Below are 25,593 nucleotides of genomic sequence, written 5' to 3' on the forward strand. Positions count from 1 at the left end.
TATCTTAAATTGCAAAACAGAAAACCTAATAGAAATTATATACAGAATGGTAAAAAGAAAAAGAAAGAAAAGGAATGAAAAGTAAAAAACCCACATGGAGGCTATGCCAGCAATGATAGCTCCACCCTGCCATTCTCGCCTTCAGCTAAATTCTTTTCATTCAGGTAATTTACCTCTGCATGCATACTTTATTCATCATTGCCAAATACAGCTGGCAACTGGATTTACCCCTGCAAACATGCCCTGGCAAATACGTCTCAAGTTGTTCAATCAACAAAGAAGCAAAGCACTCTATGGACATAAAGTTTTCCAGTTTCATAGCGATTGCCCTACACTTTATTCACAACTGAATGGTGACTGGTAACACAACATTCAATCAGTTTTCAGTTCCTTATTGAGAAATGCAGTTTTACAAAGAGACCCCCAACATCTCACTAGTTAAGTCAGAGAATCCCTTACCATGTGGACATGGCCATATAGTCAGTGGCTGGGGGGTCCTGGGAAACTCCTAAAACCCTTGATCAGTTTCTGCCTTGTCTGAAATAGCTGGATGGCTTTCAGAGCGATGCAGGTGAAGATCAACGCCACAGTCCAATAGAAAAACCGAGAGGGACTCGCCGGTAGCCAGGACCATAAGGCATTGATTACAATTTCCATTGCCAGCTGCTTGCTTTGCTCCAGCATCTAGAATAAGTCCTGAAAACTTTCTAGCTTGCTTGGCTTTGCTCTGTGTGCTGTGTGAAAATATCAGATCAAATCCAGGTACTGCAGGAATCTGAGAACTGCTTAAACCTCCACCCACACACTCTAATTAGTTCCACCTGCTGGGCGCTGAATCTTCCCCTTTCCCCCACTTCAGAGCTGGATCCAGATCACTGTTACTGGGAAATGTTTTAATTAACTGCATGCATCCCATCAGAACCTGAAGTCTTTATACCAGTAGCCTCAAATTCCCCAATAGGGATAGGGGACATATTGGATTCACTTTCCATTTAAATAAAAAATGACAAAATTCACAGCCTCTGAAACAATACAAGAACCGAAACAGACATACTTTGAAATTTGCCCTTTTCCAAATTTTACTGCGTAATTCTTCAGAATACACTGAGGCAAAGTGTGCATTAAAAAATGCATGTATTAGTGAATATAGCATACAACAATATATTTTATTTACGGACATTGCTTTGCAAAAATGTGCATATTAGGCAAAATTGCATACTTTTGTATCCTAGGAAAAATGGCACTAAAATGATGGATTTTCATGAGGACAGAGTGCCAAGCTTCAACATTCTTCCACCTTGGGTCCACAGATGATGTTTGCCCACAACTGTTGATGTGAGATCAGCAACAAGGAGAAAGTCCCAAAGATCAGGCTTTCCCCCGTACAATCCTTGGAACACAATAGTTATGACCTATATATTATAAAGCTGACTAATGCATACTTTGTTTTACTAAAAACAAACAAACCCCAAAGTATTCCTAGGTCTATAATATAAAACATATAAAAATTAAAATCCAGCCATATTAAGCCTTGATTTCAGAGTTTATACTGTAAATAACCAAAGCTCTGTAGTGGGCATGTTCAATAAGCACAGGAGAGTTCGCCATAAAATCACAGAAAGATAGCAAATAATTCATGACAACTAAATACCCATTATCCCAAAACCCCATCTGCCAGGGGCAAATACTCATCTGGAGCTGATTGTCATTAGCTCATCCTACTCTCAAGTAGGACCCTGGTAGAGACACATGCCTGGCTGGCATGTTCTCTCCCTCCTGGTCAATCGTTTGGGAGCTTCAAAAGCTTTCTTCTGCTTTAACATCACAGCGACTGATGCCAACAGACACCAGCACACTCAGGGATCCACAGAGTTTGTGCAGTCTGCGTAACAGAACTCAGTAGCTCAGCATTTGGATAATCTATGTTTATTTACATATAAACACATATGGAGCATTCTAACTTAGCTCTTTCCTCTTTCTCATCAGATAGCAAAGAGAAAAAACAATGGACAATCGTAACACAAACATGCTGTCTCCGTCACTTCCCACACTGTGGAGTCAAAACATACACCGTTATGTGATAGACAACAACCCCATGACTGCAGTCATGGAGCAGGATTTCTAACAATTAACAGGGTCATATATAGGTTGGTCTCACATCAGTTGTTATGTGGGAAGGGTCCTGAACACCTTTTAATATGTCACAACTATCTGCTGTGTTTTTAAAATGTGTAATTTACCTGTAAACCTTCTTAGAAAAATATTTATTGGCAGGAATTGAGAGTCCAGAAGCAAGCATCACTACTCTGGTAACAGCAGCCATCAGTGGAGAGCCTTCAGCTTCAGATATATCCCATTTATGGATCGGGTGACAATTTGTGGCATGGGAATCGGGAGGTTGGCAGGATCAGGAAAAAGCTCAAAGTGCAGGAGTGTCAATGCAAGAGCAATCTTCATCTCATTCATGGCAAACTGCTGTCCAATGCAGTTCCTGAGTAGAATAAAGGGCAACATTACATTACAAACAGAAGAGCATTCTGCACATGGTCAAATCAGGGCCTTTTCGGTTGTTGCTCCTTCACTTTTAGATTTACTTTCCCAGAAATGAATGTCTGGCACCATCTTTGTTCTCCTTTGTATGCCCTACCCTTTTATATTGAGTATATATTGTTTTATGCTGGCAGCTAATTCTGCCTTGCTGTGGACTCATTCACAATTTTATAAGCCTTGAACACAGTTGTGTCTTTCATGGAAGATTAATGTAAAAGTCTCCTTTTATGGAGGAAACAGTGCAAAATATAGGTGAGAAAATATTTACCTTGGCCCTGCAGAAAAAGGCAAGAAAGCATATGGGTGGCGATGCTTTGAATTCTCTGTGGAGAATCTAAGAGGATTAAACTCCTACAACAGAAAATAAGTCATGGAATTTTGGATTAGAATGGCAACTGATATAGTGGCAAAAGAGCTAAAGGAAAAAGGGGCATTCACAAAAAAGAATACTGTTCTATACCCACTTACTGGGTCATAATGCCCATTGAGCTCCATGGGGCTTAGTTCTGTAAAGGATTGTAGGACTGCACTCTTAGCAACATGTTTTCCCCAATGTAATATGAAGGAAAATTCCTTCACATCTATAAATGCCTGGGCCAAATGAGACATGATGTTAATTGCATCAGTGTGCATGTTTTTAAAACTGTACACAGTCATTGGGGTGTCTGACCAGCAACAGGCCTGCAGGGGTTGGGAGGGAAATGCTAACCTTTCCCCCCTGCTGTGGTGCTGATGTTGCTCCTGAAGTTGCTCTTTGAATGGAGAGGGAAGCCTGCACAGTTTTTGTAAGCAGCACTTTAGGGACTGGTGGGTGGGTGGATTTTTGGCCGAATACTTCCATAGCTCCTGACCTGGATTAGGAATGTTTTCTCGATTAGGATTCCACAGCAGCTTTGCCAATATATTTTGCAATGGTTTTCTTTTCGCAATACATTTTTGCCATTTTGTAAGTGCGTAAGCAACATTTTAAGAATCATAGCTACATAACATGTGGCCTGTCCTTCTACTTAATTAGTACAGTATCTTCCTCATACCGTTCTTATCCAATTCTGTAGAGGGACACTCTAAGCTTGACATCAGAGTTGTACGAAGATATATCCAAACATTTTTCTTTTTACTAACAGCTGCTGGCAGGAAAGGGATTTGGATCAGAGTCATGGCATAGGGAGGAATTTAACTCTCCATGCGCACACATGCACAGAAACACACAGAGAGACACACATGTTTTCCCCAGCATCTCTCTCTCATGCACACACTCTAGAGCTGGTAGTATCTACATAGGAAAATGCAGGCATCACTTGTGTTTATATGTTTCTGCTCCACATTTAATATCATATCAGGGGGTAGATAATTTGGCATTAGGCCATTGATATGAGGCAATGGACTAAATGTGCCTTTCTCACCTCCAAACTGGAATACTTCTGGATGTGTTTAGTAAGCTAAAACAAGCAAGAAACTGGTAAAACAAAACACTGGGATAAATCCACACATCTAGTCACACAGTGTTAGTGTGACAAACAATTGACTTCTTTTCTTAAAGAAATTGTATGTGTCTATGGCAATTATTCCACCATCCTTTTCTCAAAACATGTCAACTTCTCTCAGTCTCACCAGAAAGGTCTTGCTTAGGCTTTTCTTCTTTTATTATTACCTCAGGATTTCCCCAAACCTCAGGATTTCTGTGAAGACCATAAATATCCAATATAGTTAGAAAGCCTGTGGAAAAAAAGAGACATCATCTAGTATCATTTCGTCACCAGAGATATTATGTAATGAGAATTAATTGCTATCCAGTAGCATTTACCAAAACATTCATTCTAAATAACTTGCTGCAAAGACAGGCAGATTTTCAGAGCTGTTGCACGGATAACCAGGATGATCCTGCACAGAGTACAGGAAGGCAGCTGGAAAGCATATTTCCTGGTCATATAATATTTGTTTGTTTGCCCAAGGAATTCATTTAGGTGTAGGTGGGGCCTCAAGAGATGGTCCATCTAAGGCCTAGCAGCTCCTGAAAGTGTCCATCTGAACACAGGGGCTGTGTACCTCGGTGTAGGCATGCACACCTGTATGTGTCCTCCACATATTCCGTGTGCAAGAATGTGAGTGTGTGCAAGCAAGATTGTGCGGTGGCCGCATCACAGTTGTCAGTAGCCCCACAAGGTAGGCCAAGGGTGAATGTGGTCCAGAAAAGGTTAGAAACCCTTGATGGAAGTTAAGTGACAGTGGAATTGAATAATGAGAACAGTGTAAGAATGAAGATGGAAGAGGAAGGGACGAGTTCAAAGGAAGTCTGCAGAAGGGAGAGAGGGGAAACCTACCTTTTGGTAAGGTTCGTCCATCAACAAAAGTCACAGGAGAATCCACTTCTCGTGCTATAAGAGGTACTGGAGGATAAAGCCGAAGGCTCTCCTTAATGCACATGGTGCTGTATGTCATCTTTCCCAAGTTGTCCCTTAAAGACACAGCCCAAAATTGCCAGATTTAGGTCTCATAACTGTTTTTTAAGGGAGGCGGGTGGTGCTGTGGTTGCCTTGGACTTGCCGATCAGAAGATCGGCGGTTCGAATCCACACGGTGGGGTGAGCTCCCATTGCTCAGTCCCAGCTTTTGCTAGTGGTTCGAAAGCACGTCCAAAAGTGCAAGTAGATAAATAGGTACCACTCCAATGGGAAGGTATATGGTGTTTCCATGCGCTGCTCTGGCTTTGGAGTTCCGTTGTGCCAGAAGCAACTTAGTCATGGTGGCCACATGACCTGGAAAAACTGTCTGCAGACAAATGCCGGCTCCCTCGGCCTGTAAAGCGAATTGAGTGCCACAACCCCAGAGTCATCTGAGACTGGACTTAACTGTCAGGGGTCCTTTACCGTTACCTTTTACCTTTTTAACCATTCATTAAGATGTAGCAAATAGGGTTCGAGAGCATAGGATTAGGCCAATTTCCCTGGAACCTAACGAACCTGAGACTTGTAGTCAGAGTACTCTGACCCTAAAACACTCTGCAGTGTTGCTGTCCCTTCATCTTCTCTTAATTTCTGAGAAACCCATAAAGCAGGAAATAAACATTTAAGGTTGAACAATAATTTAGTCTGACCATTGAATATCCTCCTGTTGCCCAACAAGCTCCATGATCTCCTCTCTGCATCTCTGCTGATGTTCAGGGTTCTGGGCCATACAATAAAAGAGCCAAGAGATTCCACTAGCTGTGGTATCATGACCTTCGAACATGAATGTGTCCACTTCTGCACGTATGTCTTCATCTGACAATGGATTTCCATTTTCATCCTAACCGCACAGGGAACATAGTGTTTTATAGGATTGGTGAGAACCAATATTTAAAGTCCTCCAAGACCCTCCTCCCTCTCCCAGCTCACATCAAACCTTTCAAAGAAGGTTGGTGATGGCTGGAAAAGCCCTTAGCAATATAGCATGGCAGGCATAGGTGCATTATTTCTACAATGTTCACCTTTGCGCAAAGAAGAATATCCAGGAAGTCCAAATGCCTCTTCTTCAGAATCTTTTCAAGCTCTTTCTCATTCTTGAGGGAATCCTTCCTCTCTCTTATTACCTTCTCTGCATTGGAGACATACAGTATGAACTGAATAAAGCTATATGCAAGAGGCAAGCAAATATATTTGTGTTTTGCTTGGGGTAACAAATACTTTTATTAGCTGAGCTCTGAAAAGGAAGCTCAGAATGATCAGTAACTTAAAGAGCTAAAAGTTTTCAGTCCAAATTTCAGTCCACAGTTGGGAGCATTAAGGCTTCCAAATGCTGGTTTCTGGGAACCACAGGAGGGGGAAGTTCTTTTGTGTTTAGGTTCTGCTTCCTAGGTTCCCACCGGCATCTAGTTGACCACTGTGAGAAAGGATGCTGCACTAGAATGGGCTATTGGCCTGATCCAGCAGGCTATTCCTATGTTCTTAGAGAGAGTTATCATGTTGGGATTAAAGCTTCACATAGGAGAAAGCTAAAAAGGAGAAGAAGTCCCAGGATATAGGGAAGATGAGAATCCAGATACAAACTCTGCCCTTTCACACACACACACAGGTTTCCTCAGGGTCTTTTGGACGTTTAACAATTCAGTAAAGGTTACATGATCTCCAGAAATCCAGGGAGAAATCCTGAACAGGAATGATGTGGGAAAAGGACAATGAAATATTTCTCTGGGGACAGAGAGAAATTATTGAATTGGCTGCATTCATGACAATTCTCAGAAGTATAAGAAAGATATATTCATTATGTTAGACAATTGATCAGATTTTAGGGTTCCAGAAAGAGAATTCATGTTATTAGGAAGTATGAGAAGAATCGATAGGGAGGTAAATATAATGCCAAGGTGCTGGTTGATTTCATTTATAAAATTTTACTTCTTATAAATAGAAAGCCCTTTCTCCTTATATAAATGATTGAGCACATAACTAGAGAAGAAGTTAAGTTGGAAAGGAGGAGGCAGTTATGTGTTTTCTTAATTTTGCTTCAACCTTTTTCATTTCTAGTCTCTCTATTATAATAAGACCATTGTTAAATTAATTTTAAACAAAATTTGTCTTGCTTTTCAAGTGCATCATACCAACACTTACAATTTTTAATTTTCCTAATGGTACTGAAACAATATCTTCTTTTATTTTGAATTTTTTTATTAGGAAATAAAATTATATATTAGCTCAGAAGAAGAAGAGGAGGAGGGGGAGCAGGAAGAAAAAGTTGTTGCTAGGAAGTAAAAAATACATACCTGTGTGATGGTGGGCTATTTTGCAAGCTTTGTAAAACTGACGCCCTTTGGAGCTCAACCAGTAAATGAGATCATTGTGATGCAATGGTGTTTTCAGTCTCTGATAAGCCAGGAACCCAAGATCAAAAACAGTTTCAATATAGGAATTTTCTCTGTGGACAGTGAGAAATGGAAACCAATATAAACACAAAAAACAAAGATTAGATGACTTTGTAAGAGCCAACAAGCTGATGATCAATCCAGATAAGTCTGAGGTACTGTTGGTTCGTGGTTCCCTAGACTAGATTGATTGTGATGGAGTGGGTATGTAGTTTGGGGGTATTTCTGGCAGCCTTGGTGGCCTGTAGTGCCCTTAATCAGCTTTGGCTGGCAGCCCAGCTGCACTCCGATCTGGACAGCGACAGCCTTATTTCCATTGTCTATACTCTGGCTACCTCTATGTTCAATTATTGCAACACCTTATGTATAGGACTACCTCTGAAGACAGTTTCAGAAACTTCAGCTGGTGAATAAGAATAAGAATAAGAATAAGAATAAGAATAAGAATTTATTATTTATACCCCGCCAATCTGGCTGAGTTTCCCCAGCCACTCTGGGCGGCTCCCAATCAAGTGTTAAAAACAGTACAGCGTTACATATTAAAACTTCCCTGAACAGGGCTGCCTTAAGATGTCTTCTGAATGTCAAGTAGTTGTTTATCTCTTTGACATCTGTTTGGCGGCCTTGAAGCTCACCAGGGTAACATGTTTTGAGCATATTGCACAAATTCTAGCCTGACTGCACTGGCTGCCGATTAGTTTCTGATTACCTGGTACCTTCCATGGTGAGCTAGGCCTGGCAGGACAGCTCACTCTATGGCCTTAACCCCTTTGTGCATTAATTAGACTTAAGCATGCTGGTTATATGAGGCTGGTTATCTCACAATAAGAACAAACAAATTGGTCCAGGGGTTAGAGGAAGGAACCCAGGGTCATCCATTGAAGCCGACAGTTGGAAGATTCATCACAGACAAACGAAAGTATTTCTTCGCACAGTTAAACTATAGAATTTACTCCCCAAAGATGTAGTGATGTCCATCATCCTGAATGGCTTCCTTAACCATATGCAGATCGCAGAGGTGACTGCAATCTTGGGCTTGCTTCTCATGACACTCCTAGCGCATGACACAGAAAAGAAAGACTGTATCGGCCTGTGGCTCCCACCTTGCCTTAAATTGGCATCTTATACTGACCTGTCCGTTTCAGCATTTTTCTGGTAGCTGAAGGCACATTTCATAATAGTATCAAGAGTCATCAGACTGACATGTTCGAACATCTCCACTGATGCTGTGGGGTTGCTGAGTACCAGCTTTCCCCATACATCCTAATATTTTAGGAAAGGGAAAGAAATGAGAATAGAGAAGTCTCCTGAATGATTAGATGATTCATTATTAGATACGATGTTGCATTTGTAGAACTCAGCAGGGAATAGGGGTTAAAGTAGGACTGGTTGGCTCTGCCTGTCATTAGCTCTGGCTCCACTTACTGATGGCCTCTTTGCCTTCTATCCTCCTAGTCCCAATGGGCATCAGTCACTACCGTCTGCTAAGCAGCTTCCTCCACTGCAGGGGTAGGCAACCTAAGGCCCGGGGGCCGGATGCAGCCCAATCGCCTTCTAAATCCGGCCCAGGGACAGTCCGTAAATCAGCGTGTTTTTACATGAGTAGAATGTGTGCTTTTATTTAAAATGCATCTCTGGGTTCTTTGTGGGGCATAGGAATTCGGTCACACACACCCCCCAAAAAATAGTCTGGCCCACCACATGGTCTGAGGGACAATGGACCAGCTCACAGCTGAAAAAGGTTGCTGACCCCTGGTCTACTGGCTGGTAAGCGTATCTCAAGGACACACATAAAGCCTTTTGATTCAGGGGAGATGTGGAGAAGAATGAGGAAGCATCAGACAGACAGACAGAGGGAGAGAGAGTTTGTATGTCATAACTAGACATTGGGGGGAAATGTATTTGTTCCTGCAAAAGTCATTGCCTGCAACATAAAGGACTGCTCAACTAGCCTCATACTTTCACAGGTACTCCAGACTCAAACTTTTCAAAAGAACTTTGTGTTATGGAAGAGGAAGTAAACACGGTTTTGACATACAATTTTAGCTAATAGAACACTGCACAACCCTTCAAAGTGATGCATTTAAATATTCTACAAAGAAAGCTGATGGTAGTCAGCATCTGTCTGTCCTGAAAATATGGATGAACTAATTAAGACAATATCAAGTGCCACAGGTTATGAAGGAATTTTAGAATTCAGTACTGCTGCAAACTCATTGCCTGAGACCCAAAGGGCTGCTCAACTAGCTTCACACTTTGATGGGGGCTTCTGACTCAAATTTTTCAAAAGATCTTTGTGGTATGTCAGAGGAGGTTTTCAGGTCAAAGAAAGAGTCTGCTCTGGCCCTCTGAGTCTGCTCAAAGCAAGACTGAGAACATGAAGATGGATGAGCAACTTCTTAGACTGGAGCTGACCTCCTGAAAGTAGCAGTGGGGTTTCTTACCAGCATCTCCTTGACTGATTCTGCCATAAGAGTCACATAAGGCTTCAGAATATTGTAATGGAATCCGGGAGTCAGCAGTTTCCGGTGCTGCTGCCACTTTGGCCCATTCAGGATGAGAAGCCCCCTTCCTGCCAAGGAAAGGAAGGAAAATGAGGAACAGAAGCCCAAGATAATGTTGTCTTTCATAGCCACATACACCAGGGTCAGGGTCACATGGTAAATTATCCACCACAGATGACAGGGTTTACAGCACTATATTTGACCCATTGAATTAGGCACTTAATTGCTGGAACAATTCAAGTTAAGAATCTATTTACCTACTAAAGGATTTCTGAAACATGGAATGCAGTGTGTATATTTCCTTACAACCCGAGAAGTCCATCTTCGCAGACTCTATAAGGACAGACTTTTGAGATTGTAGGGAAACATACTATAGAGTTTGATTCTTCAGCAACACGGGCAGAAATCAGTTGGCCAAAGGAATAAAGCTGGCACTGAAGCCTCCTGGAAGGCACCAGTGGGGAAGGCACCAGCTTAACAAATACTAGCAGCTTCCCATAGACCCAAAGGAAGTTTGAACTTTGTAAAGCTGAGAATATATGTATATGCTCGATGCAAGAATATCACATTAAATTCAGGAATACATGAAATTAGTGAGAGAAAATACATACCAATCCATGGAATTAGGAAGTCCTGTGTTATAAGAGGTTTAGGATCTGAATAGTGTAATAAATGAGATAAAATGAGTTTAGCATGAGATGGTAAAAAACTATTTGTGAGAACATCTTTGCACATGAGAATTAAGAGGAACAACCTTTGCAGGCCAAGCTTACTCCAAGGTGTGACCATTACCTTGCCCAGCCTTGGGGACTCCAGCCATTTGTTGGGCAAATAGTTGTGCTTCCCCCAATTTCCAAAAGGAAATATCCAGTTTTCTAATGTACTTTTTGAATTTTGTAGTCTGCTGTGTGCCTTCTCTACCAATCTGATCTGAGCATTAAAGACTTGGGTAGAACTAGAGCTGGGATCTGGGAGTTCTTTGCCTGGCAGGGAAGGACTGATGGGAATTGGAGTTCAAAACATCTTGAAGGCATCAGGTTGGGGTAAGTTGCTTTAGGATGCCCTTGAAATATGAATCACTTACATTTATTTCTTGCCTTACAAAGAGCAGTGCAACTTACTGCATGAATAATGTTGACAGCCTTCAGCATACAGTGGTACTTCGGGTTACATATGCTTCAGGTTATATACGCTTCAGGTTACAGACTCCGCTAACCCAGAAATAATGCTTCAGGTTAAGAACTTTGCTTCAGGATAAGAACGGAAATCTTGCTCCGGCAGCACAGCGGCAGCAGGAGGCCCCATAGCTAAAGTGGTGCTTCAGGTTAAGAACAGTTTTAGGTTAAGAACGGACCTCCGGAACGAATTAAGTACTTAACCCGAAGTACCACTGTATTCATGTAACTGCACGATGAGAGGGACAAAAGGTACAACTTTCTTACCGCCTCTGCTGTACACGGCCTTTGCATATTCAGGGTGGTTAATGGACAGGAAAGCCAAGAAATTTCCATACCAACGTGGATAACAGTGCGGGTACTTTTCTGTCCATGCAGCTGCGTTCAGGAATTCTTCTTCAGGTTTCATCTGTATCGGTAACCAGTTTACATCTTAGTTATTGTGATTAAATGTTTAGTTCAGGATAAAACAGATAATCAGGTAATGTAATAATGTATAACTTTCAGCTGGGGTGCATATGTAACAAAGGAATAATTCACCCACTTGCATCAATCCTAAAACCACAGTCTTATTAAACCTGTTTCTTTCTATTCTGCATTGGCCTCCCCTTATCAATTTCATTTCAGACTCTCAGGTGTAGAAGAACACACACTGGTTGAGCATGAATAAGCCATTGAACTATAAATGTTAACAAGAAAAACAGCCACCAAAGAGTACATTTAGAAAAGCATTTTTTCTTGTTGGAATAAATTGAAACATTGTACACAAAATTATAATATAATATTTATGCCTGAATCTGTGAATCATTCTTCAACTTTAGGTAAAATTGGATAAGAGAAACAGGTCCATCACAAATGCAAACTGTTGCATGCCAAATATGGGAGTCAGGGTTAGAGGCTGAATATAGAATTAGAGATCAGCATATTGGGGAGGCCACAATACGTGGCAATAACCTGTTCAAAATTTCAGCACTCCAACAGGAAAATGAAATGGATATAGATGTGAACCAAAGTCCACCTCCACCTGTAATCAATAAAGTTGTGGCCTTCCCCCCTCCCAAATTGTTGTCTTGTCAAGTATGTTCCTTTACACCATAGCCATTGCCTTCACACAGTAGGGAGGGGGCTATGACTAGGCCCACAATGGCCGTGTACAATGGCAGGTGTGGCCCCTTGTTGTCGGTCCTCCATTCAGAAGGTGTCAGGAGTCACGTCCCAGTGACTAGCTAATGTAGATTCCTTGGACAAATCGAAACTTCCAACTGTCCAATCATGTGCAATCAGTGAGTGGAGCCCAGTCTGCTGAACCAGCACAGCCGTCCCCAAGCCTTGCAGATGCCAGCAGACTGAATGACAACATTAATGAAGCAGCACATTTGATAGAAAATATCCTTTCAGAAGGTGACATGAAGCTGAGAAAACACTTGGGTGGATTCCTGTCATCACACAATATGAATTGGAACTGATGCTCAAGAAAGTAATTCTGTGTCATATCATAAAGTTTAAATCCACTGATTTCATCTATCTTTCTGTGTTCCTGATGTAGTCTTTGCATGCCAACAACAACAAAAACCAGATTTATCCCTGTTTATGGTTAGTCCTGCAACACTTCCCTAGTTTCTCAATAGCTCTGATAGTGTGGTAATAGCTTCACTTGTGGGTTTAAGAAAACAGCTATATCAGCAGTTAATAAGCTAATGCCATGAGTATGTTGCACAATCTTTGTATGATCCTTTTAACTTCATTTACCAATGCACTACACCAAATAAAGTTTCTTAGTTTCATAATGATTGCCTTCAGTTTAGGCACAACTGGATGGTGACTGGTAACACAACAATCAGTCAATTTTCAGTTCCTTATTGAGAAACACAGTTTTGCAAAGAGAGACCCAACATCTCACCAGGAGAGTCAGAGATTCCCTTACCATGTGGACATGGCCATACAGCCAGTGGCTGGGAGGTCCTGGGAAACTCCTAAACCCCTTGATCAGTTTCTGCCTTGTCTGGAATAGCTGGATGGCTTTCAGAGCGACACAGATGAAGATCAACGCCACAGTCCAATAGAAAAACCGAGAGGGACTCGCCGGTAGCCAGTACCACAGAAGATTGATGACAGTTTCCATAACCAGCTGCCTGCTGCTTGCTTTGCTCCAGTAGCTAGAATAAGTCCTCAAAAGGTTTGCTGTTTTGCTGGCTTTGTCTTGTGAGCTGCATCAAATTACTAAAACAACTTTGTGGCAGGTGTTGCTGCAGGAATCTGGGAACTGTTTAAACCTCCACCCCACACACTAATTAGTTTCACCCGCTGGGTGCTGAATCCTCCCCTTTTCCTCACTTCAGAGCTGGACCAGATCACTGTTATTGGGAAATGTTGTTTTAATTAACTGCATGCAGGGTAATAATGTACTTTATCAATGGAAGTATTGGTACACCCAGAATTCACTGATATTCAAAGAAGATTTCAAGGAGGACTGATATAGAGATGGGCAATTGATAGAGAAGAAAATATTCATTTGGTTTTATGTTTGCCTCTTATTTTGTGCAGTGTTTCTACTGAGCAATAGCAACTGCTTCCAGTTTGAATAAATGTTGTCAGCCAACCCCTGCTTGAGTTGGGCTTCCCTCATCATCTGCATGGACTGAATCCTATACTTCTGGAAAAGGGTCTATCAAGCCAGAGGCACCCCATGAACCAGTCTCCCCTCAGGAACTCCAAATCCAAATAACTTTATTGTACTAGCCATTGGCCATGACAAATCTGAATCAAAAATAAATTCAAGCAAAAGGGGTGTTGCGCCACAAATAATAATCTCTATTTATATCTCAGCATCTCCCTTACAGTTCACTGCTATATCATCCAGTGTCTTCTTTCTGATCTTTTTGGCCACCAGAGCAAAAAGGGTGACTTTATGAATCACTGAAGCATTTACATTGCTAAGAAACCATAGGACCTTCTCTGGTGGGGAGAGACAGCTTTCCTGTATGGACGGCAAGGTGAGGAATCACCTCCTGGGTCCAATGTATAGTGGGCAATACAGTCGTACCTTGGAAGTTGAACAGAATCCATTCTGGAAGTCCGTTCCACTTCCAAAATGTGCAAAAACCAAAGTGTGGCTTCTGATTAGCTGCAGGAAGCTCTTGTAGCCAATCAGAAGCTGCAGAAGCCCCACTGGACGTTCTACTTCCAACAATAGTTCGTAAACCGGAACAGTCACTTCCGGGTTTGTGATGTTCGGGAGGCAAAGCATTCAGGAACTAAGCTGCTCGACTTCCAAGATACGACTGTCCAGTAAATCTTCCACTTGCAGTTGCCCACATATACAGAGTGTGTCTTCGTATGGTACCCTGTTAAATCATCCATCTAGGATGACGGAGGGCATAGCTTGAAAAGGCAGCTCAGGAAGGCCTTTCTCCTGGGCATGGTCGGCCAATTGGTGCCAAAGAAGGATAGAACTTTCTTTATGTATGCTACAACAGCAGCAAGAATACTTATCACAAAGCATTGGAAGACACAAGATCTACCCACCCGGGAAGAATGGCAGATGAAGCTGATGGACTACATGGAATTGGCGGAAATGACTGGCAGAATCCGAGACCAGGGAGAAGAGTTGGTGGATGAAGATTGGAAAAAATTCAAAGTATATTTACAGAAATATTGCAAAATTAATGAATGTTAGAAGGATGCTGGAATGAAGTTACATGGTTTTAGCAGAAATGTTATAAAGAACTAAGTAAAAATAGGTTGTTAATGGGCCAAAGTGTAAAATTTAAGGTCAGATTGTGTTAAGATAAATTATAGAACAAAAATTGAGAAAGATGGAAAGGATTTGCTGAAATAGCTAATTGAACTAGAATATAAAAAAGGGAGGTGTGCGAGGTCGATGAAACAAGTAAATGAAAGGTAAAGATACGGAAATATTGGATGTGTTTTTAAATGTTTTTGTTTTTCTTGTTGTTTTGCTGTATTGTTTTTGTTTTTGTTTTTATTTCTGATGTATTGTAAGGTATTGTTTTGTTTTGTTTAACTTTTTATTGTTTCTTTCTTCTTTTTTCTGTAACTATTAAACCTCTAATAAATATCATTAAAAAAAGAAAAGAAAACGCAGCTCAGGAAAAGCAAATCTTAGTGAGTCTGGCTGGAGATTTGACAGCTAACTGGCTCTAAAATGGACCGTTTTTAGAAGAGGGAACCAAGTAGAGCATCTAGAGCAGGGGTTGTCAACCTGGTCCCTACCGCCCATTGCACTAGTGGGTGTTTCAGGATTCTAGGTGGGTGGTTGGGGGGTTCTACAGCACAAGCTGAATCTTCCTTCCATCAAGCACTGGTGGGTGGTAAGGAAATTTTACCTTCAAGAAAGATGCATTTGTGGGTGGTAGGTATAAAAAGGTTGACTACCTCTGATTTAGAGGATTTGATCGCTTGCAAATCACATAGTGCTTCTATCCAGTAGCACCATTCTTTAATTGGTGTTTGTCTGTGGATATAATCTCCTCTATTTTATAGAAATGATAAGGGTTCAAATAGCATTGGATGTTCAAGAACTGAAGTCTTTATACTGGTAGCCACAAATTCCCCAATACTGATAGGGGACATAATTTCCATTTAATGAAAAACTGAAACAATTCACAGTTTCTGAAATGATACCAAAACTGTCCCCAGATGATGTTGGATCACAACTCCCATAATCTTCCACCATCTTAGTCAATGGTCAAGGATGATGGGAGTTGTAGTCCAACAACTTCTGGCTACCCAGGGTGGAAAAGAGCACTGCTCTAGGTTTGGTTGGAGGAAGTTAGCAGCTTGGAGCTATTCGCGGCCCTGCTACTGGACTAAGCCACCCTAAGAAGCAGTGCATGCAATGGGCTCCCAGCTGGGGTTAGGTTAGCTCAAGAAAGGAAAAAATACATGGGTTATGTAATGGTTCTAGGGGTTGCTCGTGCGTAAATCGGCACCACCAGTGGCTGGGTTACCTGGGTGAACTCTTACTGTCCGGACAGCTATTCACCCGTGGCTGTCTCAATCGCTGGCAGAATCCGTCAGTGGGCGTTTCTTGAACTTCTTCCAGCATAAAAGTTCTTTGACGCCTAGTCGCCGCCTACTCTCCCTGCGCGGAAGCCTTCTGCGCAAGGAGGGTGTGGGCAGGGGAGGACCAGTGCTCTCCCCGCTGGTGTCCGGTGAAGAGTCATGGAGCCACCTCGCCGATTCCCCCAACTGCCCCCCTTCTCCACTGGTGCTACGCTGATTTCCTTCCCCAGAAGATGGGCTGCTTCTCTCCCTCCCGGGACGCTCTCCGGAATCCCTCTGGACCCCTCCCTCTCCCTCTGGCTCCGATGGCAGTTCCCTGACAGGTTATATCTAAAAAGTGTCTCCTTTTCTATAAAATTATTGTTTTATTTATATGGTAGTGTGTGTAAATTTAAATTGCTTGGTTAACCTTTTTAAAAAATTGTTAATATATTTCCATAAATTATACAATAAGTCAATACAGTATGATATTTTTTCTTATTTGCAACTTCTAGATTTATTACATTCTTCTCTTATCTTAGCAATTTATATTCCATAGTTCAGGAAATAAATATTTCTAAGAAGGCTTACAATTAAATTACACATTTAATAACTACAACAAATATTTGTTACATATTTAAAAAGTCTTCAGGACCCTTCCCACAGAACAGTTCATGTGAGATCAGCAAAAGGAGGGGGCATGTGTAATAAGAATTTTGAGGTCTTAGATATATAATAAATGTTCATAAATACACCAAGCAAACACGTACATAAATATATAAACCACATGTCTGAAGCAGCACAGGAAGACAGTCCTGAAACCATTTTGACTCCCAAGCCAACCAAATGTTTCTCTGAAAGGAGGGAGGAGGTGAAAAAAACCTTCCTTGTTACAGGAATTGGGTAATCGCCATTTCAAAAGAATGGGCAGACTACCAGGAAAGACAATCAGATAAGGCATTATCAGATAACCTGGCAGACAGGAAAAACAACAACATTCAAATTTCTTTTGTAGACTACCTTTTCTGTGATGTAGATATGATGTTTGTGGTCTTGGGTTACACCCCTTCTGTGATGTATGTATGATGTATGGAGAGGGTGGTCTTGAGCTCCAGGGCAGGGAATTTAAAATGTCTATATAAGGGCAGGCACACCTTTGTTCTGGGTCCTCCTCTGTCGTCCGGCATGTGAGGGGAGCACCCTGTTGCAACAGCTTTAATAAAGATCAGGCTTACTAGCTGCTTTGCTTCTCAATATTATCTGGCTGGTCTCTGTTATTTTCTCCTACCAATAGAGAACCCACTTAAGGACTACAACACATGAGAAAGTCCAAAAGATCAGGATTTCTCCCTGTACAGAATAGTTATGATCTATTTATTATTAAAAAGACTGATGCATACTTTGTTTTATTAAAAGAACAACCCCCAAAGTCGACAATGTAAAACATATAAAAAGTTAAAATCCAGGCATATTTGTAAATAACTGAAGCTCTGCAGTAGACAGGTTCAATAGGCACAGGAGATAGTTTGCCATAAAATCACAGCAAGGTAGCAAAGAATTCATGACAATTAAATATCCTCTATCCCAACATCCCATCTGCCGGGGCAAATACTTGTCTAAAATAATTAACAGGGTCTTGGCTGGATAATGATGGTAATCTTCTGGTAGCTATTTGCTCAACTAGTCTGATAGGACTGAGAAGAAGAAAGCTGCTGTTGAGCTAAGATAACTCCTAGTCTATTACTGTTTGAGGAGGTCAAATGAAAAAGAAAATTAACAGTTGCCTTTATTTGCCACTGTGTGAATTTTTCCAAGAAGGTAACTTATTTTAAATGTTACAGAAGAGGATTCATTCATGACCACATAATGTGTTTTCATGATTAACAGTAGGAATATGGTCACTGTCCTAAGTCCAGCCCCCCCCCAAATGAAGGTGACAGCCCATGCCCCATACATAATGTTCTTAATTAGAATATTAAAGTGTAATGGACAAAGAACGGAACCCAAATAAGCGATACTCAAAGGAAATATCTTGCAAATTGTGGACTTAAGTTAATCCAGTTCATTTATTTCAATGATTCTATTCTGAATATGACCTGGTAGGTTAAAGGAAGCTTGTTGGGTTGAGAACATAAAAGTGATTACTGAACGTTTTTATTGTAGTAATAGCTGACTAAAAATACTGAAAGAATCTATATTTGGAAATGGTGCTGTATTTTGAACCAGCTTCTGTATGCCTAGAGAGGACAACAATTCCCTTCAGAAGAAAAGCAGAAGTACACTGCATAATATTAATATTCATGGCCTTCCAATATTTATTGGCAGGAATTGATAGTCCTGAAGCAAACATTACTACCGTGGAAATAGCAAGCATCAGCGGAGAGCTTTCAGCTTCAGATAGATCCCATTCATGGACTGGGTGACAATTTGCAGCATTGGAATCGGGAGGTTGGCAGGATCAGGCAAAAGTTCAAAGTGCAGGAGCGTCAGGGCAAGAGCAATCTTCATTTCATTCATGGCAAACTGTTGTCCAATGCAGTTCCTGAGTAGAATGAAGGGCAACATTACTGTTATGTACTGAAGTTCTCACCCTGGGCCAGCAGGGGGATACTGTAGATAGTTATGCAAATGAAGGATTGAAAGTGACGTTCAGTGACTGGATAGTTTGTATGCAAACGAAGGATCAAAAGTGACGTTCAGTGATGGGCTAGTTACAGAAAATGGTTACTGTTGCATTCTAGTGGAGCTCTATATAAGCAGGCTGACTGAGCTCCTCAGTTCAGTTCTGTTCCAGCTTACAAATAAAGAGCTGCTTTGGAAGAATCGCTGTGTCGTCTGATATGTTCGCCCACAACTTAACAATTACATTATGAACAGAAGAGCATTCTGTAGATGGTCCAGTCAGGGCCTTTTCTGTTGTTGCTCCTTCACTTTTAGGTTTCCCTTCTCAGAAATTAATGTCTGTCACCATCTTTGTTGTCCTATCTATGCCCCACCCTTTTAGGCATTTGAGTATATATTGTTTTATGCTGGCGATTTGTTCTGCTTTGCTGTAATATGCATTGTCAATTATTTTCATTGCATATTTTTATCTAGCATTTCAGTGTTTTAATTCCAAAGCTGTTCTGAGAGATTCAGCTAGGAAGCAGCTGATACATAAAAGTTATAAATTGAAAAATAATTAAATGTACTTAGGCCAGGCGTAGGCAAACCCGGCCCTCCAGATGTTTTGGGATTACAACTCCCATGATCGCTAACTAACAGGACCAGTGGTCAGGGATCATAGGAGTTGTAGTCCCAAAACATCGGGAGGGCCGAGTTTGCCTATGCCTGATTTAGGCAGAGGAAATATTAATCCTAAAAAGTGAATCCAGGTATTGATTTGCATAGATCTGAAAATATTGGGCATCCAATAGTGTTCGGACTGATCCACAATTTTATAAGCCTTGAACACAGTTGTGTCTTTCATGGAAGATTAATGTCAAAGTCTCCTTTTATGGAGGGAACAGTGCAAAGGATAGAGTGAGGATATATTTACCTTGGCCCTGTTGCAAAAGGCAAGAAAGCATATGGGTGGCGATGCTTTGAATTCTCTGTGGAGAATCTTAGAGGATTAAATTCCTACAACAGAAAAATAAGTCATGGAATTTTGGATTAGAATGCCAACTGATATAGTGGCTAAAAGAGCTAAAGGAAAAGGGGGCATTCAGAAAAAAGGATACTGTTCTATACCCACTTACCAGGTGATAATGCCCATTGAATTCCATGGGGCTTAGTTCTGTATAGGATTATGGGATTGCACGCTTAGCAATATGCCCCCCCCCATGCAATCTGAAGGAAAATTCCTTCATCAATAAATCCACATCAATAAATGCCTGAGCCAAATGAGACATGATGTTAATTACATTAGTGTACATGTTATTAAAACTGTACACAGCCATTGGGGTGTCCATGTCTGACCAGCAACTGACCTGCAGGGGTTAGGAGGGAAATGCTAACCTCCCCCCCCCCCCTGTGGTGCTGATGTAGCTCCTGAAGTTGCACTTTGAATGGAGAGGGAAACGGATACAGTTTATGTAAACAGCACTTTAGATGGCAAATACCAGTCCAGGTGTGCATGTGGAATTTTGGCAGAACACTTTCATAAATCCTATTCTGGATTAGGAACGCGTTCTGAATTAGGATTCCTATGTACTCTTTTGACAATCCATCACAATAGAATATTACTTCTCAAAAGTAACTATTAAACCATTGTCAGAGGGGCACAGAAATTACATAAATCAACCAATATCTTTAAAGGAAGTACAAGAAGCAATTAAAAAATTAAAACCAGGAACGTTTCCAGGGCCTGATGGACTCCCAGGAGAATAGTATAAAGTTTTTAAAGTAGAATTGTAACGATGGCTAACTAAGCTCTTTAACTCAGTGCTAGAGGGTGGGCAAGCTTGACACACATCAAAATTAACTTCGATATTGATGCCTGAGAAAGACTCCACCTTACATGATTCATATAGGCTGATTGCTTTAATAAATGTAGACGCGAAACTATTCACAGCTGTGATGTTTAAGAGATTAAGATTAAGGAATATAGCAGACTCAATGTAATCTATGACTTGCAGCTACAAAATGTTCCAAGCACAATTCAAAGTGTTGGTGCTGGGGACTTCCGGTTTGGAATCGTAAGCAGCAGGGAGCGCGGAGAAGCCGCTGAGAGCTTTTCCGAGCTTCACGGGGGCTTGGGGGCAACGCAAAGGCACTGCGACCCCCAAAATCTCAAGGGGGACACCCTTGAGGGATAAGCTATCCAGCAGCGTTGGAATGGTTCCGATGTTTTTTCGGGGGTTTTTTTTTAAGGACCCGAGAACGACGGGACTGAGAAACGCGAATGGTAAGCTCTGCGGACCCCGTGTTGCGATGCCTCTAGCTCCTACTGGAAAAGCGACAAACCTCCGTAACTTTAAGAGCAGAACCCTTAGTGTTTCTGGAGTAATTCTGCGTTAAAATTTTTTGATTATACACTAAGAGATCTGGATGTAAAAGGATTTAATTGAGGAACCCAACCCGTTTATCGGAGTGAAAATGGCACAGGATACATAGTTGTAAGAGTGAAGAAAGGAAGTGGCTATTCACCCGCTGTAGAAACAGAAAAGTGAAAGTCCTCAGCAATCTTTAAGCGAGGCGAAGGAAACTAAGTAAGATAAAAGTAACGAAAAAGACCTTTAGAGACTTTGTATCTTTTTTGGGGGGAAGGCACTAAAAATAAGAGAATGAACTGAACAGAGTGGTTACAAAGAGATAAATACTCGGGAGCTTTAAACTTCAATACGGAAGCACAAGGGGGAAGGAGGGGAGAAGAGAAAGGACGAAATAAAACAAAGGCTTTAAAACAAAATAATAACTTCCACTCATTGCCCTTTTGTCTTAAATATTGAACCCTCTATAGTACACCTAGGGCAATTGACTAAGCAAGAGTGTAAACTTTTGTTTCTCTTTTTTTAAAAAACCTCAACTCTGGACTCTAACCCCCCCACACACACACACAAAGAACTTGGATTTTTGACTTCTTTTTTACTTCTTCTCTCTGAGTTGTTGGGAATTCTACATGAACTGACCCAACAGGAATATAGACATATTTTTATTTGAACACCTACTTCCTCCTTTCGACCGAGTGGATTGAAGTTTGAATACCCCGGATTCTTAAAGGTTTGGAGATTTGGATCTTTCTGGAATTGAACTATACTTAAACTATACTTGAACTGAGTCACTTAAGATTACTGGGAGATATATTCCTCCCCATCTGATAGACTGGATTTGATTTTTGGATTTTTGGACCTCGGGATCTTCTTTAATTACAGCCCAATATTGGATTAAGCCAGCAAGTGGCTGAAGAGCATAGAACCTAGAACTTAGAACTTAAGTAAATAACTCTCTCCCCCTCTTTTTCCTATTTGTGGAGGCCTAACTGTGTGGATCCCATCAGACTGTATATTAGAGATTATGTTTATTTCTTGTTTTTTATCTATCCATATTTTTTCTCTCTACGAACTGCTTTGATGCTCTTTGTCCTCTCTGGCCTCAGAGATTTATTTATTTAGATCAATCTTTAAATACTGATGCACTCTCCTGGCGAAATATTGGAATTGGACTAAGCTGACCAAGTGGCTGAAGTTCAAATAGAAGAAAAAACAGGGAGCCTCTATATAAAACAAAATCAGATATACGTTAAATTTATGTTGCTATTTTTATTGTTTGTTTGTTTGTTTGTTTTTTGGTCTTTTCTTCATTATAAAGGCTTCCCTGTAAGATTAGTATGTTATTAACGGTCTTTATATAAGGCCTTTATCTCTACATAATTAACAATCTCATAATAAGTTTATCATTGAATTAATTTGGATTAACTTGTATTAATTGTGAAGTTATGTTGGATTTTATCCAAATTTGGAGTTTATAGATTGTAAGTTTATCAACTGGGTCTTTAATTTGGGAAATTAACTGATATCTGGGATCTTAGAATTGGAATTGGAAATTTTATAAGTTAATTTTGTATGAATAACATCTTAGTGTATTTGTAGGAACCTAAAGGGACTGAGAATAATTTGATTTATTACACTTACAGAGTCATTCTATATGTATCCCTTTTGACTCTAAATGGTAAAAATTTGCAATTTGAGTGTTTAAGAAAGTGCCCTTGAACACACTGTTTGATAATTAATTAGAATTGGTTAGACTGTGCGCCCTCTAGGGGAGAGAGCAAATATTGTAAGAGATTTAATTAAAATACTGGAGATGGAGAAAATGTCTGGGGAAAACGGGAAAAAGATAGGAGGAACACCATCAGATAGGAAAACATCCAGACAAGAAGAAATTAAGGACCTAGATATTCTATGGTAAAAAATAAAGGAAGAATTCAAACAGAGCGAAATACATATGGAGAAAAAACTAGGAGAGATGCACGAGCTGATAGATAAGGAAATAGAGGGAGCAGTAGGAGAACTGTCAAGTAAAATTAAAGACTTGACAGTCCGGTCAAAGACTATAGAAGAAACAAATAAAAAAATTCAAAAAGAAATGAAAGAACAAAGAAAGGAGACAGATAGGATAAAGGATGAGATAGGAGAACTGAATAGAAATCAAGATCAAGTTTTGGACAATTTAGCGATGATTGAAATGAAACAAAAACAGCTAAATTTGAAATTTAGAGGAGTAGGAGAAGAAATAAATGAAAATATTAAAGAAAAAATGACTAAAGAGTTAGCGAAATGGTTAGAACTGAAAGAAGAAGAGGTTGCATATACAATGGAAAACGCTTTTAGAATAAAAACAAAGACCAAACAAGTAAAATCAAAAATAGTCGCAGGAGACTGCCTAGTTATATTCAATTCGATAGAGATGAAAAATATGATATTAAGAATAAGCTATCAAAAGAAATTAATAATTGATGGCAGACCAATCATCATCTTTAAAGAGATACCAACCAGACTCCTGCGCAAAAGAGAAGGTTATAAACAGCTGGCAAGTGTTCTAAAAAAGAATGACATACAATACAGATGGGAGTTCCCTGAAGGGATTTCTTTTTTTTACAAAGATAAAAGATTTAGGATTACTGAGACCCAAGAGGTGAAGAAATTTTTGCATAGATATGAGAAAGACCTTGGAAAAGTAGAAGAGAGATATGAAGGAAGAAATGGAGATCCAGAGGAGAGAAGAAGGAAAAAGGAGAAAGGAAAAGAACAAGAAGATAAAGGAAGGGAAGAAGGAGTAGACGAAGAAGAAGAGGAAGAGGTAGCAGTGGAAGAGGAAGAAGAAGAGGAAGAGGATATAGAAAACAAAACCACTCGAATTTAAATTATTAGTTGTCTGCAAATTGGAAAGTAGTCATAATAATGAATTTGAAAGTTTTGTCGTGGAATGTGAACGGTTTGAATGAAAAAACCAAAAGGAATAAAATCGTGAATGTTTTGAAAAGAAAGAATCTTGACTTAATTTGCATACAGGAGACACACGTGACTAAAAAGCATAAACATATTTTGATACACAAAAAGCTGGGGGTCGAGTTTATAAACTCTATCGCGGAAAAGAAAAGAGGGGTAGCGATATATGTCAAAGAAAAAGGGGAACCCAAAGTGATCTGTAAGGATGATGAAGGAAGGATTTTGGGGGTACAAATTAACTTCCAGGGTGAAAAACTTAATGTGATAAACATATATGCCCCGAATCTGAATAAACCAGATTTTTTTATGAAACTGGAACAAATTTTACTGGAGTTAGAGTGTAATAAGACGATATTATTGGGAGATTTCAATGGAGTGCCGAAACCAGAAATAGACAGACAATCAGAAAAGAAAAAACGTAACCAAGGGAAACTGCCAAGATCCTTTAACAATTTGGAGGAAAACTTAGATTTAATAGACATCTGGAGATACAAACACCCAATAGAGAAGCAATTCACTTTCTTTTCAGAGCCACATAAGAGCTGGGGCAGAATTGATCTAATCTGGGTCTCAAGGGAACTTACATTAAGAACTATAAAGTGTGAAATCCAACCTAGAACCCTCTCTGACCATAACCCGATAGTTTTTGAAATAAAAGGCACATCACAGGGCGGGTTCAGATGGAGAGTGAATGAATACCTATTGGAGAATGAAGATGTTGTTGAAAAAGCCAAAGCCACCTTAAAAGATTATTTCAGCCTGAATCTTAATAAAGAAACAAGTATGGATATAGTCTGGGACGCCAGTAAGGCGGTTTTAAGAGGGTTTTTTATTCAGCAAAACAGCTATAAGAGGAAAGTAAGAGAACAAAAGAAAGAGGAAATTCTTAGTCAGCTAAGAGAATGTGAGAAAAAATTAACAACAGATTCAAAAGATGAACAAAACATACAAATAATAAAAATGTTATAAACACAGTATTCAATGTTAACAAGTCAAGAAATTGAATGGAAAATTAAATTAATGAAACAAAAATATTTCGAGTCAGCTAACAAAACAGGTAAACTATTAGCTTGGCAACTGCGAAGAAGGCAAAAACAAAACGTGATAAACAAGATAAAAATAGACGAGCAATTGATAGAAGACCCAAAAGAAATAAAGGAAAATTTCCTCAAATTCTATGAGAAGTTGTACAAAAAAGAAGACGAAGAGACAACCCGAATAGAAAAATATCTAGAAGATTACTGTGGGAAGACCATAACAGAGGAAGAAAGAATTCAATTGAATAACCCCATAAAAGCAGAAGAGATCCAAGAAGCGATAAGGAAGATGAAACCAGGGAAAGCCCCAGGACCGGACGGATTGTCAGCTAAATATTATAAAGTATTAGAAAACCAACTAACGCCAGTGCTATGTGACATCATGAACAACATATTAAAAGGAGGAAGGGCACCAGAGACATGGAAAGAGGCTCACATTACGATGATCCCTAAACCAGACACGGATAAATTAAATATTAAAAATTATAGACCCATATCACTATTAAATAACGATTATAAAATCTTCACGGAGGTGATGGCAAGCAGACTCAAAAAATGT

At 40.1% G+C, this 25,593-nt stretch overlaps 1 protein-coding gene and 1 pseudogene across 7 annotated transcripts in view; both read right to left on the bottom strand.

Annotated features, from left to right (window-relative positions):
* Window positions 1–1,910: 1,910 nt before the first annotated feature.
* On the bottom strand, window positions 1,911–13,320 carry LOC309534531 (cytochrome P450 4B1-like). 6 transcript variants are annotated; one of them, XM_082226751.1, is made up of 13 exons: window positions 12,987–13,319; window positions 11,330–11,471; window positions 10,499–10,543; window positions 9,828–9,955; window positions 8,516–8,646; window positions 7,285–7,436; window positions 6,016–6,122; window positions 5,644–5,834; window positions 4,872–5,005; window positions 4,202–4,266; window positions 3,019–3,141; window positions 2,819–2,901; window positions 1,911–2,491 (listed from the first exon to the last, which is right to left on the bottom strand). In XM_082226751.1, the coding sequence occupies exons 1-13, from the start codon at window positions 13,182–13,184 to the stop codon at window positions 2,323–2,325; spliced, it is 1,668 nt and encodes a 555-aa protein (XP_082082877.1). In that variant the 5' UTR covers window positions 13,185–13,319; the 3' UTR covers window positions 1,911–2,322. The 6 variants fall into 6 exon arrangements, 5 of the variants coding, with proteins under 5 accessions (XP_082082877.1, XP_082082879.1, XP_082082881.1 ...); XM_082226753.1 differs by lacking the exon at window positions 3,019–3,141 and having other exon boundaries at window positions 12,987–13,317; XR_014220769.1 differs by lacking the exon at window positions 1,911–2,491 and having other exon boundaries at window positions 4,162–4,266; window positions 12,987–13,320.
* A 3,237-nt stretch (window positions 13,321–16,557) lies between these two features.
* LOC309534562 (taurochenodeoxycholic 6 alpha-hydroxylase-like) overlaps window positions 16,558–25,593 on the bottom strand; it is a 37,401-nt pseudogene continuing 28,365 nt past the window's right edge. The window contains exons 11-12 of the transcript XR_014224721.1: window positions 19,605–19,687; window positions 16,558–18,608 (exon numbers count right to left, since the gene is read on the bottom strand). The product of XR_014224721.1 is annotated as a taurochenodeoxycholic 6 alpha-hydroxylase-like (transcript). The remainder of the gene's footprint in view (window positions 18,609–19,604; window positions 19,688–25,593) is intronic.

Source organism: Podarcis vaucheri, assembly GCF_965113315.1.
Source record: "Podarcis vaucheri genome assembly, chromosome: 6".
Lineage (NCBI taxonomy): Eukaryota > Metazoa > Chordata > Lepidosauria > Squamata > Lacertidae > Podarcis > Podarcis vaucheri.

Bases quoted from the DNA above. Each gene is read 5' to 3' on its own strand.
- LOC309534531 (XM_082226751.1), bottom strand. From the start codon at position 13,184: ATGGAAACTGTCATCAATCTTCTGTGGTACTGGCTACCGGCGAGTCCC. The intron at 5,006-5,643 runs GTCAGACTAAAT...TGTGTCTTTAAG, and splicing joins CAACAGGAGGATATTCAATG to GGACAACTTGGGAAAGATGA. The intron at 2,902-3,018 runs GTAAGTGGGTAT...TTTCTGTTGTAG, and splicing joins TCAATGGGCATTATGACCCA to GAGTTTAATCCTCTTAGATT.